The 13,975-nt window shown below is 57.4% G+C and overlaps 1 protein-coding gene across 7 annotated transcripts in view; it reads left to right on the forward strand.

Annotated features, from left to right (window-relative positions):
• Positions 1-4,397, forward strand: part of BRD1 (bromodomain containing 1) — a 54,214-nt gene extending 49,817 nt beyond the window's left edge. For 6 of the 7 annotated variants that reach the window (XM_055253927.2, XM_055253933.2, XM_055253930.2 and 3 more), the window contains 4 exons: positions 505-632; positions 1,501-1,610; positions 1,931-2,085; positions 3,264-4,397. In XM_055253927.2, the coding sequence (XP_055109902.1) occupies positions 505-632; positions 1,501-1,610; positions 1,931-2,085; positions 3,264-3,447 (577 nt within the window). In that variant the 3' untranslated portion in view covers positions 3,448-4,397. Of the gene's footprint in view, positions 1-504; positions 633-1,500; positions 1,611-1,930; positions 2,086-3,263 lie in introns of those variants that run through there. The other variant, XR_008652645.2, reaches the window with a different exon arrangement.
• The last annotated feature ends 9,578 nt before the right edge of the window (positions 4,398-13,975 follow it).

Genomic DNA, 13,975 nt, shown 5'->3' on the forward strand with positions numbered 1-13,975 from the left:
CAGCCCCGAGCTTCCCGCCACGCAGCTCCCAGCACCGCCCGCCCCGCCTGGCTGTCCTGGAAACCGGGACATTCCAGCTCCCATCTTAGTGTCCTCTGAAAAATTCTGGCCCGGGATTCATGTGTGCTCTGCCCTTGTGGACAGTTTCCCATGCTGCATATTAATCTGCTTTATAGAATTCAACCAGAAGTAGGAAAAACACTGCGTGAAATAGGAACACAATTTTAGAATCTGCAATGAAGTTTTACACTTGATCTTTTCCTCCCAGAATCTGGCAGTGAGCACAGCCCTGCCTGTCTGCCGTGTGAAGGCCACTTTGGCCTCCTGAGTCCCCCCTGCCACAGGCTCACTCCCTCCAGACCTGCGCACCCACAGGCCTGCCTGGCCGAGGGGGTGTCAGGCAGGATGCGTGGCCAGCTTGGTGGCGGACAGCCCACGGGACGAAGCCCGTGAGGCTGAAGGCAGGGGCGGGGCACCTGACTCCCTCTGCTCTTCCTCCCGAAGCTTTAGTGCGCCCAAATGTGGGCGGGGCAAACCTGCTCTTGTGCGAAGGCACACGCTGGAGGACCGCAGTGAGCTGATCTCCTGCATCGAGAATGGGAACTATGCCAAGGCGGCCAGGATCGCAGCTGGTGAGTTGCCCAGACCTGCCTCTGTGGCTCTGCACACCTCCTGGTTAGCGTCTTAGGGCTCGACTGCTGGGGACTGGACTCCGGCTCAGGGAGCTCGGTGCCCTGTGTGGAGCCCCGCCCTGGCCGACCTCCCGGGGGAGGGTTCATCACACACCGAGGGGCTCTGGGCTGCAGCCCTGCTGGGGTGCCTGCGGAGGTGGCGCCTCCTCCATCCTGCCTTCGTTTCCCTGTGGAACATCCAGCTCTGTGTGGCTCCTGGTTGCCAGGCACTGTCAAGGCTGTCTGGGGTTGTTTAGGTTCAATGGTCATTTGCAGCTGCACAGGGGACTGACTGCAGGGTGGGTGCCCTCAACTTCAGGCCTCTGGGGGAGGGAGAGGTCCCGGGGCTTGGGGTCGCACAGCCTTCACTGTGGAAGGCAGCCATGCTGTGAGGGGGCATCAGGACGGAGACCCCCCAGGTGGGAGGAACAGCAGGGAGCTGGTCTGGCGGAGAGGGAGCCAGGACTTTGGTTTCCGATTTGGGGTGTCAGTTGTGTAAATGAGGCAGGAGCATGCTGGGAGCCCCGTCCTTGGGGCAAGGAGGGCTCAGAAGGGGCTGTGCTGGGCACCTGGAGTCAGAGCCTTCTAGCCCGGAGGGCAGGAGATTCTCTGGGTCCGTGGGAGTCTGGTGGGCCCCCAGGTGGGCTGCAGGGACAGTGGGGATGCAAGGGCCTGGACTCCACAGGAGAGGCAGTGGTGCCGCTGGGGGTGGGTGAGAAAGGCCTGAGAGCTGGGCTGTGCTCGGGGGACCCCACCCTGTTGCTGCACCTTTTGGCGGGGGGGGCGGGGCGTGCCTCCTTTGTCCTGCTGACGCCGTGCCTCTCTGCAGAAGTTGGCCAGAACAGCATGTGGATCTCCACTGATGCCGCCGCTTCAGTGCTGGAGCCCCTGAAGGTGGTGTGGGCCAAGTGCAGCGGCTACCCCTCCTACCCGGCACTGGTGAGTACGGCTCTCGTGGCGCCTGCGGGTCCTGAGGAGGCCCACACAGCTGTGGGGTGGAGGGGGGTTCTGAGGAGGCTCACACAGTTTGGGGGGCAGGGGTGGTCTGAAGAGGCACACACAGCTGCGGGAGGGGTGCGGGGTTGGTCCGAGGAGGTTCACACAGCTGGAAGGGGCAGGGGTGGTTCGGGGACGGGGGGGCGGGGGTGGTCTGAGGAGGCTCACACAGCTGGGGGGGGCGGGGGGGCGGTGCCAGTGACAGGTGCGGTCATCTGTGGGTGTGAGCCTCACAGTGACCTCAGCGGGTCCTTCTCGTGCAGATCATCGACCCCAAGATGCCGCGCGTGCCTGGCCACCACAATGGCGTCACCATCCCGGCCCCACCCCTGGATGTGCTGAAGATTGGGGAGCACATGCAGACCAAGTCCGATGAGAAGCTGTTCCTCGTTCTCTTTTTTGATAATAAGAGAAGTTGGTGAGTTGAGAGGCCTTAAACTCCGGGAACCGGCTGGGGTGGTTGTGTGGGGGCCATGGGCTCAGTGACCTGAGTGTCCCTGTGGCGAGCGGCCTCTTTGTCTGCTGGGCCCTGGCACAGCTAAAGTCGGAGGTGAGTGCTCCGCTGTTTGCCTGGTAGAGAAGGGCACTGCTCAGCCCCCTCGCCAGGACTGTGGGACGGGCACCGAGCACAGGGTCTGTCTCTGCCTGACGGCTTCCTCTCCCTCTCGCCTGAGCCCCACTGGCCTGGACCGTCTCTTCCCTACTCCTTACCCGTGTGTCTGCTGTAGTGTTGGGGGTCCCTCTGCTGTGCTCCCGGACCCCTGTGCTGCAGGACGTGGCCCCCGCCCGGGCCTGGCCTCTGGCCCTGTGCCTAGAGCCTTCCGTCCCAGCGTCATCCAGCTCTGCGCAGACATCCACCCCACCACAGGAGGCTCCCCCTGTGCCCTGAGCTGCTTTTTCCCAGAGCGTCTGGGACCCTCATGTGCCAGGGTTCAGACCCCAAGACCCCTCTGTGTAGGACATGCTGGCAGCACATGCCCCTGGGTGGAGCTGTGGCCCCGGCTGTTCCCTGCGCACGTGGCCTGGGCAGGTGCTTCCTGGTTCCCCGTGGAGCTGGCTGCACTTGGGACCTGGCGCAGGGGCTCGGGGCCACCTGCCTGAGGTGTGCCTGGAGCAGGACTGGCGGCACAGGCATCCCTACCGTCTTTCTCTTTCTTGCCTCGACCTCTGCCTCTTTGGCCATGTGGCCACTGCTCCTTGTCAGGCCCTGAGCGAGGCCCACACCTTGTCCATCCGAGGGCCCCTTTGATGGGGTCTCGCCAACCACTGGCCCCTGCTCCGGAGCCCACCCTGACTCTGGGCTTGGTGTGTGCATGTCTTGTCACTCAGCAGGCACTGGGAAACATTTCGGAGGTGGAGGAGGAGGTGATGGTTTTTATGCCTTACTTAGCTTCCCGTATCCCCAAGTTGGAGAGGAGAAGGGAGGGGTGCACTCCTGGCCTTGGGCCTGTCCCTGCACGGGGCCCAGCTGTCTTGGTGGTGCTGAGCAGGGCCCCTTTCTATCAGAGGGCAGTGAATTTGTTAGATGATTACATGGAGCATGTTGAAATACCACGTGCAAGCAATGATTTTCCCCATGTTTTTCCTTTTAAAAAGGCAGTGGCTTCCTAAGTCCAAAATGGTTCCCCTTGGTATTGATGAAACTATAGACAAGTTAAAGATGATGGAAGGGAGGAATTCCAGCATCCGGAAGGCTGTGCGGATCGCTTTTGACCGCGCCATGAACCACCTGAGCCGCGTCCACGGGGAGCCGACCAGCGACCTCAGTGACATTGACTGATGGCCCGGCCGCCAGCTCGGGTCTTGTCCATAGTGTTGATAAGCTGTACATGTTTGTATATTGTTCAAAACTTAACTTATTCTGATTTTTAGTTGTAGCTCTTTAATTCTTTTTCCCCGGGGAGGGGGGAGGTTTTATTTCCAAGTTTTCTAGGAACCCATCTCCGTCTGGGCGCTGTGAGTGGGGTGGGCGCGTCCGGGCAGCGCAGTGCGTCTGTCGCACGTCCCCGGGCCGTGCTGCTGGCGTCACTTTCTTTGATATGTAGCTTTTTCTTAAAGACTTTTGAATGTTTAATAATTTTGTAAATCATGCTCTTTACACAGAGTACCACTTATTTAATAAGACGGGATGTAAATTTACAATGACAAATGTGTATTTTAAGAAAGAAAATGACATTATTTTGAATGGTACTTTGTGGAAAGAGGGGAGAATAAAGTTATGCTGTGTACATCACTTGCAGATCACCAAAAACACTCCGCTGCCCGTGACCGCCGGCGGGTGTGTCCCCGCTGCCGTCGTCCCGCCCGCCTCAAACCCCGCAGGTGTGCCTCCCAGCGGATTATTTATTGTAGAAAGTGTATTCATTTGCTTTATAACGAGAAATACATTTGCAAAGGTATATTGATATGCATTTTTATACAGGCACATAAAAATTCAACTTGGCTTGGGAGCAGAATGCATTGCATTGTATAAATGACTCTGGCCTGTGTGTACTTTGATTTTATAACTTGTAATCTTTTGTTTACAATGAGGGGCTTTCTGTAACTTGTTTTAATTTAGAACACTTTGGTAGCAATAGAAACTTTGGATACATTTTTGTATGGTACATGTGATGTATATAGAATTAGTACTTTATTTTTATTTTTAAGAGGTAAAGCATTATGTTGGGGAAAGTAGGGTGGGTTTCCAAATTTGCATTTTTTATATTAAAAATAAAGTCAAGATTTGGACGGTGTGGCCTTTTTATTCCTACAGCCTTAGAAGGCTAGGTGAGCCCCAAGGACGGGTGGGGAGCTGGCTGCAAGCGGCGGGGACATGCCTTTATCTTAAAAATTGTCATGGGATGGCATTATTTGTTTTCACCTGATCATATTTTTATTTTAAAACTTTGGTTACATAAAAGTTTTAAATGCTTTTTAAGCCTACACCATTTGTAACATCTCCATAGAAACTTGGAAATCAAGTCTTCCTTAGATAGTTTCTGTCCTGCATCTGGCAGGTGCTTCCTATCTTTCGTGGCTCTCCTTCCCACAGCCAGCCCCGCCCGGCAGGCCCCTCCCCACCACGAGCAGCTGGTGGCTCCCAGGATCACCCACCGCCCACGCAGAAAGGAAATGGGGAAGCGGGTGCAGGAGCCAGATGGGGACAGGCCGTGGAGCAGGCGGCTACCACCGAGAAGCCCAGCTAATGGCGGGTGCAGTTTGCACCCCTTCTCTTTGCCACCCACAGCCTGATCGTGCTGTCGATGAGAGGAATCTGCTCTAAGTGGGTCTGAGCGGAGGGAGATGCTGAAGCTTTGAGCCTTTTGTTTCTGGCTTAACCTTGGTGGATTTTCACCCTCTGGGCATTACCTCTTGTCCAGGGGAGGGGCTGGGGGAGTGCCTGGAGCTGTGGGGACAGAGGGCTGAGTGAGGGGTACTGCCTGGGCTGACCACATAATATTCTGCTGCATATTAATTTTTTTTTTGAGACAGTCTTTCTCTGTTGCCCAGGCTGGAGTGCAATGGCTCGATAGCTCACTGCCACCTCCGCCTCCTGGGTTCAAGTGATTCTCCTGCCTCAGCTTCCGGAGTAGCTGGGACCGCAGGTGCCCGCCACCACGGCTGGCCAATTTTCGTATTTTTATTAGCAATGGGGTTTTGCTATGTTGCCCAGGCCCATCCTGATCTCCTGCCCTCAAGTGATCCACCTGCCTCGGCCTCCCAAAGTGCTGGGATTACAGGCTTGAGCCACTGTGCCTGGCCAGCTGCATATTGTTAATTAGACATAAAATGCAAAATAAGATGATGTAAACACAAAGGTGTGAAATAAGATGGACACCTGCTGAGCGCGCCTGTCGTGGAGCGTCGCCCCTCTGCAAAAGCAGGGGTCAGCATGTGTTCTCCGGTCCTTGCTCTTACAGAGGGGTGAGATGCGTGTGCGTCTTCCAGCCACTTCCTGGGCTGCTCAGAGGCCTCTCACGGGTTTTCTGGGTTGCTGCCACTTACTTGCAGGGGTGCTGAGGCGGGGCGCCTCCCGTGCGGGGCATGTCCAGCGCCCTCTCTGAAGGCTTGGCAGGTACAGGTGGGAGTGGGGGTCTCTGGGCTGCTGTGGGGACTGGGCAGGCTCCTGGAAGACCTCCCTGTGTTTGGGCTGAAAGCGCAGCCCGAGGGGAGGTCCCCAGGGAAGCGGCTGTCGGGTGTGGGGGCGGGGAGGAGGGAGGGACCGAGGAGCCGGCGGCACTCCCTGAAGGCCCAGGAACGTCCCTAAACAAGGCGCCGCGTTCTCGATGCGGTGGGGTCTGCTTTCTTTTCTCAAAAGCTGCAATGACTCCATGCTCGGAGGACTGGCGTCCGCGCCCTGTTCCAATGCTGCCCCGGGGCCCTGGCCTTGGGGAATCGGGGCCTTGGGCTGGACACTGGGGGCTTCGCGGAGCCGGGCCTGGCGGGGCGAGCGGAGCAGAGGCTGGGCAGTCCCGGGGAAGCGCTCGCCAAAGTCAGGCGCGGCTCCCAGAGCGCGAGGTGCAGAACCAGAGGCTGGTTCCGTGGCGCTAACGAGAGAAGAGGAAGCGCGCCGTGTAGACGGCGCTCACCCCCTGGGGCGACCCCCTTCCTCAACTCCATGGACGGGGCTCATCGGTTCCCAGCGGCTCAGACGCGGATCCTGGCCTCGCCCGCCGTCCAGGTCGTGCTCTCCAGGGTTCTGTCTCCCAGGGCGCGCCCTCGCCGCGGTCCTTCGTCCTCCAGGGCGGTGCGCTTGGCTTGAGCGTGGGGAGGGTGGGCGTGTAGATTCGGGGAGTTGGTGCGTCTTGGCTTTTCAGGACGAGGAGGGAGCAAGAGGTTCCCTACCTTTTCCCCCAAAACCAGAGCCTTTGACATCTCCCTGAGCCCACGGGGCTGGTGCCCACCTCATGAGCAGATCCATTCTGGCCCAAGGCCACCGGGACTGGAGCCGGCTGGGGCTGGGGAGGTGTCCACACCGCTCGCACCCCACTGACTTCCCCGCAGCCTCCCTACCTCGCTAGGACCCCGGGCCCTCCCAGCCCCCGGAGGAGGGCCTCGGTGTGGGCAGCTAAGACCCAGAGGGCTCAGGGCACGAAGCCGCCAGAGTTTCATGTTTGGGAACCAAGTTCACAGTGTGGCCTCCTGTTCTGACTGACACCACTCCGCCCTGTCTTGGCTGAAAAACCTGTGGTAGTGGGTTAAAAAGAATGAGGAGGAACTTAGTACGCTGATGTGAAAAGGCCTTCAAAATACAGTGCAGAGCAATCCAATTTCCCTGGGTTCCGGGCTGTGCCCTAGTGAAGCCGACCCACTGTGGGGGCGACCACTGAGTCATGTTCACCTCCCTGGGTTGACCGGCTGGTGGGGGTCTGGAGTCTACACGGTGACTGGCTGGTGAGGGTCTCGGGTTAAGCAGGGGGCTCCGTATCCAGCGTGCGATCCCAGCTTCCCGCTCAGGTGTGTCCAGCTGGCCTCGTCCCCTGCACCCGCTCCTCCTGGGTGCAGCTCCCCACCCAGCTGTGCCCGGTTGGCATCCGACGCCCTCGCATGGAATCTGGCTCGTCCTTCCCTAAAACCAGCCTGTTTGCTTCTGGAATTGGCTCAACGTTGAGCTGCTCCTTCCTAGCCTGGGGCGTGAGCAGTTTGGGAAAGCCGATCTGTTTTTCCCATTTCTGAGGCTGTGGATGTCAGCAGGAGGACGGGCTGCTTGGAGAGGCTGGGATGATTCCGAAGTGTCCGTCAGTGTGTAATGCTGTGGACATCTTTGGGGGGTCCTCCTGAGTAGCGTCGGAGTCCATTTTTCCAGGCCTCAAGCCCCTGCCAAACTGCCGCCGAGCCCTGGGCTGGCCCCCGGACCACCCCTGCCCCTGGCCGGTTCTGTCACCTGCCGGGGATTCCCTCTGCTTTGGGGAGGTTATTCCTGCCTGACTTCAGGGGAGGAGGAAACAGTCATGTGTCTGGCAGTCCGGGCAAGAAAGGGAGGGCAGAAGCGTGAGGCTTAGGGAGCTGGGGGTTCAGCCAGGTGGGGAGAGCCCCTTAGTCACACGGGGAGAGGACAGGGGCTGTAGGGAGAATGCAGTGAGGAGTTGAGCCCCAGGTCCCCTTCTCTGTGGGTGGGCCCTGCCTTGGGCCACATGGGGGTGGCAGGAACCAGGGGCAGCAGCAGGTAGGGAGCGAAGACCCTCAGTCAGACCCCCAGGAGGTCCAGCCCAAATCTGTGCTGCTCACTCCATCCCCCAGAGACCCACTCAGGTTCCAAATCCTTTGGGCCCAGGCTCTGAGCACCCAGGTTGTGCTTGGACTGCAAGCACAGGGGGTGGGTGGGAAGCCCTGCAGCCCCTTCCTGCAGATGCGCCCCTCCCCTGAGGCCCTCTCAGCCTGGGGGTCCCCTCGGGTCTCCTCCCTGACCCCCCGGCCTGTCCCCATACCTGGTCAGTGCTACCTCTGAGCCTCCTCTGTGCACCATCACCATCTCCATCCCCACAGAGCCTCAGTCCAGCCCTGCGGTCTTGTGGACAGTGACCCCTGGCCTCACAGGCCCTGTCCTCTGGGCGCCCACTGCACTGAAGAAGTTGCTGGGGAGGAGCGAGGGGTGAGGGGCCCCACCTGATGGCTGAGCGCTCACCCCCAGGCTGGGCCGTGGCACTGAGTCCTATGAGCATCTGGAGGAAGGGAGGTCGGCAAGGTACCACGGTGGCCCTCAGGAGCCTCCTGCCCCCTCCAGTGCTCCCCCTTCTGAGGGATGGCTCAGAGAGGGACTCAGAGTGTCCTTCCTGTCCACCTGGAGATGAGAGCTGGTCAGGCGGTGTCTGTGGCTGGAGCTGGAGGCTGTCATCCTGTTCCCTCTGCTGGGCTCACTTCAGGGCAGCAAGTCTTGGCTGGGCCGAAGGCCAGGCGCCGGGCAGCACAGCTGTTCCATCTCTGTGAGCTTCGAGGGCCTGTGGATGCCGGGGAGTGGGGGCTGGGAGCAATGTGCAAAGGCTGGAGGATCCCAAAAATGACCCCCACACAAGTAGGAGAGAAGGCCTCTGCTAGTTTACAAAAATCACATTTTTCTCATGGAAAGCAGAAGATTATGGCCAAATTCTATGCATATTTCAGTATAATGAGTGTCCAAAGTGAAGTGCCCAGAGGTCCCCCTGCCCCCCACTCTCGGGACCTAGCCAAAGTCCCCCCTCCAGGGAGCATGGTGGGGTGTGTACTCCACTGTGTGAGTGGGGGCTTCTGGGAGCCGTGGGGCTGGGGCAGCCAGACTCAGCGACGCAGTAAGAAGCCTGGACTCCCTGGAGGGAGCCTGCACGTGAGCTTGGCCCTTGACCAGGCCGGCAACAGCTCTGCTGAGCTAGGACCCCTCCTGCGTGGATATTTCCTGAAATTATGATTCACTTACAATGTTCTGCTCACTGACTCCTAATGCGGTTCTACCTTATCTCATTAGTGTTTCTCCCGTTGCAAATGAAACACATCTCTTGTTGGTCTCTCGCCCCAGAGTTTTAACATCAGTTCAGCTGTGGGGACTCCCACTCTGAAGCACAAAGACCCTCCAGGTTCCTCCCTGCCTCCTCTGACTCCCCACCCCATCCTGTTGTACAGGTGAGGACAGCCAGGTTCTGGGGCTCAGCAACCCGCCTCCCATGGCGCCCCCACGGGAGAGCCAGGTGGGGGGTGGGGAGTAGAGCCCAGGATGGGTTAGCCAACCCCCACCTTGGAGGATCAATATGTGGCAAATGCACCCACATGTGGTGCCTGCTGGTTTATGGAGTTCAGTTGTTATTATCACCTATAATTAAAAGCAAATGAAAAAAGAATTGAGGAGATGGCTGGTTCCAAGATGGCAGCATAGAAGCAAGCTGGCTTCTCTCTCTGCCACAGAAAATCCAAAACAAATATTCAGCACCAAAATTATCTCCAGCAACATCCCAGAACTCAAATATGAGGATGAGACAGTCCCCAGGGCCACAGAGAAGTGAATAAACTCTGAGCAAGCAGTAAGAGAACTGGAATTCTAGATCTATGATGTCCCTTCCCCCAGTCTACCTGCACCAAGTGTGGGCAAATCTCCCCTGACTCACGGCTTCTGCACTGGAAAAAGGAGATCAAGGTGGACTACCAGCTTCCCAGTATTTTGGGCTCCCTGGCAGGAGACTTGTTCTGCTTCAACCCAAGGAAAGCATTCAGAATGCTTAAAGGAGAAATATCCCTGAGGCCAGCCAGACAAGGGGAAGAGGTGGGACTAGCATCTCCAGCCCTAAAAACTGCCCTGTAATGCAGCCAAAAGAGGCACCAAGTCAGGCTGTTCAGCTACATGATAGGAGGCACAGTCCATAGGTTCCCTGGGCATGGACCCCCGGCCAGTCTGCCCACACTGCTGGGGTATCCCCTGTGGGACCTCCCCCATTTGGGAGCTGAGGAAAACCTGGACTTATGTTGCCCTCTAGTGCCGAAGAAGGAGGCAGCAACCTAGCAGAAAAAAAATTCAACAGGTACATGGCAAAGAGTCTCTAAGCAAACATACCCAGTAAAAACCAAAACAAGCCAGACAGAGAAGACTGGAATAAAGAACTAATCCTTCAGTGCAAAGACGTAGATGTGCATTCACAAGAAACGAGCAAACAGGGAACTATGAACCACTCAAAGGGACAAAGCAAGGAACCAGTGACTAATGAGATGGCCACATGTGAGCCTCTGATCAAGAATCCAAAATAGCAGTTATAGGGAAACTCAGTGATCTCCAAGATAACCCAGAAAATCAATTCAGAAACTTATCAGAGAATTTTAACAAAGATATTGAAATTAAAAAATCAAACAGAAATATCGGAACTGAGGAAAACATCTGCTGAACTGGAAAATTGATAGAGGCTCTCAACAGCAGAATGGGTCAAGCAGAGGAAAGAATCAGTGAGCTCAAAGACAGGCTATTGGAAAAGATACAGTCAGGGCCGGGCGCGGTGGCTCCTGCCTGTAATCCCAGCAGTTTGGGAGGCCGAGGTGGGTGGATCACGAGGTCAGGAGTCCAAGACCAGCCTGGCCAACATAATGAAACTCCATCTCTACTAAAAATACAAAAATTAGCTGGGTGTGGTGGTGTGTGTCTGTGGTCCCAGCTATTTGGGAGGCTGAGTGGGGAGGAGCACCTGAACCCAGGAGGTCGAGGCTGCAGGTAGCCACGATTGTACCGCTGCACTCCAGCCTGTGTGACACAGCCAGTCCCTGTCTCTTTGTATCTATTTATCTATCTACATAGATAGATAAAGAGATACACTTTATATATATAAAGATAGAAAGACTTAAACAACCTAACAGTGCACCTCGAAGAAATTGAAAAACAAGAATGAGCCAAACCCCAAATTAATGGAAGGAAATAATAAAGATCAGAATAGAACTAAACAAAAGAGACTAGAAAACAATACAAAGAATCAACAAAACAAAAGGTTAGTTTTTTGAAAAGATAAAATTGACCAATCTTTAATTAGACTAAAAAAAAAAAAAAAGGCATGACCTTGCCGAGGTCGGGGCCACAGGCCCACACCTGCCCAAGGAGGCTGTGCCAGCCTCCCGCTCTGGCTCCTGGTGGATGCACGGCACTCCTGCTTTGACGTCCATTTGGCCACAGGGCTGGTCAGCGGGGCTGGAAGGCACCTGTCCAGCAGCCCGGTTGGTTTGGTTCCCGTGCCTGCTATGGACTCAGGTCCAGCTCTCTCCTGAGGGCCTGGGGTCCCTATGCACCCTGCCCTGGGTGTGCTGCTGTGGGGGTGGCTGCAGGCCCCGGGCCCGCTGGCTTGCTCCCCATCCCGCTCCCATCTGACTTGGCTAACCCGGGTGTCCATTTCCTCCCAACCCTGCCTCAGGTGCAGCTGCTACAGGCCCACCTGCAGTGGGGCGGCCTCACTCCCCGCAGGGGCCGCCAGCCCTGCCTCAGGTGCAGCTGCTATAGGCCCACCTGCAGTGGGGCGGCCTCACTCCCCACAGGGGCCATAAGGGAAGCCCCTGGGCGGGGCACTGTCCTTTTCTGTTTGCAGATACTGAAGGTTGGAAACAGGCCTGGGGACAGGAGGGTCAGGGCAGGCCAGGGCCAAGGGCTCGGATGATGCAGTCAGGCTGTGCGGCTGAACCAGGGGCTCGTGGGGAGCTGGCTTCCTGGGCTTCTCCCCACCCTGGCATGATTAGCTGGAGCCAGAATGAGGTGAGTGGTGGCTGACGGACGCTGCTGGGCCATGATAGCAGCTTCCTGGTAATGCTTGGCCCTGCGTGGGAAACACTGTTACGGATAATGTGGAACCTGCACCAGGCCTGTGTGTGGCACCCGCGGTGGGGAGGTGGGGGGCTTTGGGGTTCTTTGCCAGGGAGGGTGACAGCAGCTGGAGAGTGGTTGTGGCCCCCAGCCCTGCGGCCCCCCAGCTCCCGCCTCTAAGAACCCAGGCGTGGCCAGGAGGCAAGGTCAGAGTGGCCGAGGTGGTCCTCTCCGCCTTCCTCCCTCTCCTCCTTCACTCATCCTGCAAGTGTCCTGAGCCCTAGCAGTGCCCCAGTGACTCCTGCCTGGTGGCCTGTCCCCACCTGGGTGGAGGCCTGCTGGGTGGACACAGGTCTGAGGCTGCCAGCCAGAGGTGGCTTCTCCCAGCCCCTCCATTCAGCAGGAAAAGCCAACAGTTGGGTTTGGTGTCAACCCAGGGACTGAATTTCTGGCATCTAAGCCATTGGTTCCGTGAATAAATAAGAATCGGCACTCATGTCTCTACATATATATATATATATATATATATATATATATATATATTTTTTTTTTTTTTTTTTTTTTTTTTGAGACGGAATCTCGCTCTGTTGCCCAGGCTGGAGTGCAGTGGCGAGATCTCAGCTCACTGCAAGCTCTGCCTCCCGGGTTCACGCCATTCTCTTGCCTCAGCCTCCCGAGTAGCCGGGACTACAGGCATCCGCCACCTCGCCGGGCTAATTTTTTGTATTTTTAGTAGAGACGGGGTTTCACCATGTTAGCCAAGATGGTCTCGATCTCCTGACCTCGTGATCCACTCGCCTCGGCCTCCCAAAGTGCTGGGATTACAGGCGTGAGCCACTGTGCCTCGCCGTCTCTACTTATATTTTTAACCCATGGAGAGCATTTACTCGACAGCTACGCTGTAGTGAGGATGTGAGTTAATGAGCAAGTGCGGCTTGGCGTCTGCACGGCTGCCTGCTCTGGCCGGGGCTGTGGTGGGCAACCCGGGCACTGGGTGGAACTGGTGAAGGCAGAAGGCAGAGCCTATCTCCACCCACTGCCTGGGCTGACGGCTCCTCCCAGGGTTCCCTCGGGCACCACCCATGTGAGCAGCTCTGGCACCCGGCCTGTGACCCCTGAAGCCCGGCCTTCCCTGAGCTTTCCATCAGCTTCTGTGGAGCAGCGGGTCCCCTCGGGGTTACGAATGCTTCCACACCCGGTGTGAGCAGCGGCTTCCTGCGCATAAATCACGCCATGAGACCTGTTGGCTGCGGCCTATTACAGCAGCTGTCCTTACAGGAAGAGTAAATTCGTTTTGATTTATAGACAGCAGGTGCTTCAACTTTCTTCCCTGCCTCGCGTTCAGGGCTCAGCAGCTCTCTGCTGCCTGTGTGAATATTAATCAGTGCCCCCGACTCTGGGAGCTGGGTTCCTTGGGTGGGGTGCCCAGGCTGGGGGCTGGTGGGGATGCCAGCAGGCCCCAGGGGCTAGAGACTGCGGCCGGCTGCCCCCACTCTGCTCACAGCCCTGCACGGAGAGCCCCTTGCCCACCTGGGGGATGCCCAGCCCTCAGGCCCAGGGGTGCTCACCGGCAGCGCTCACTGAGAGGTGGGTCCCGGAAGAGGCCTGTGAGGGCCCCTGGGGTGTTGGGGTCCAGGTGCTTTGACCTTCCTCTGGCAAAGGTGATGCTCAGCCCAGGGAAGAGCAGGCCTGGGGCCCCAGCTGGGGAGAGGGGGCAGCTTGTGGGGCGCGGCAGAAGGAGCCAGACCCCAGGGCTGCACAGAGAGGCTGGGGCTGAGCCAATGGACCCCACACACTCTGCCCACTTTAGCAAGGCCCAGCCCCTCCTCCTCGCTGACCAGGTCTGCGTCCTTCCAGCCTTACTGAGATATCATTGGCATGAGAGAATTCACCCATCTAAGGCACACAATTCACTGGTTTTTAGTACATTCTCAGAGCTGTGTAACCATCATTGCAGTCAATTTTGGAATCTTTCAATCACCTCCAAAGGACACCCGTTCCCATCAGCAGTCCCTCCTCCTTCCTCTTCCCCCAGCCCTTGGCAACACTGATCGGCTTTGAGTGTGTGGAGCTGCCCGTTCTGGACGTTTCCTGT

This window comes from Symphalangus syndactylus, chromosome 18, assembly GCF_028878055.3.
Source record: "Symphalangus syndactylus isolate Jambi chromosome 18, NHGRI_mSymSyn1-v2.1_pri, whole genome shotgun sequence".
NCBI classification, from domain to species: Eukaryota; Metazoa; Chordata; class Mammalia; order Primates; family Hylobatidae; genus Symphalangus; species Symphalangus syndactylus.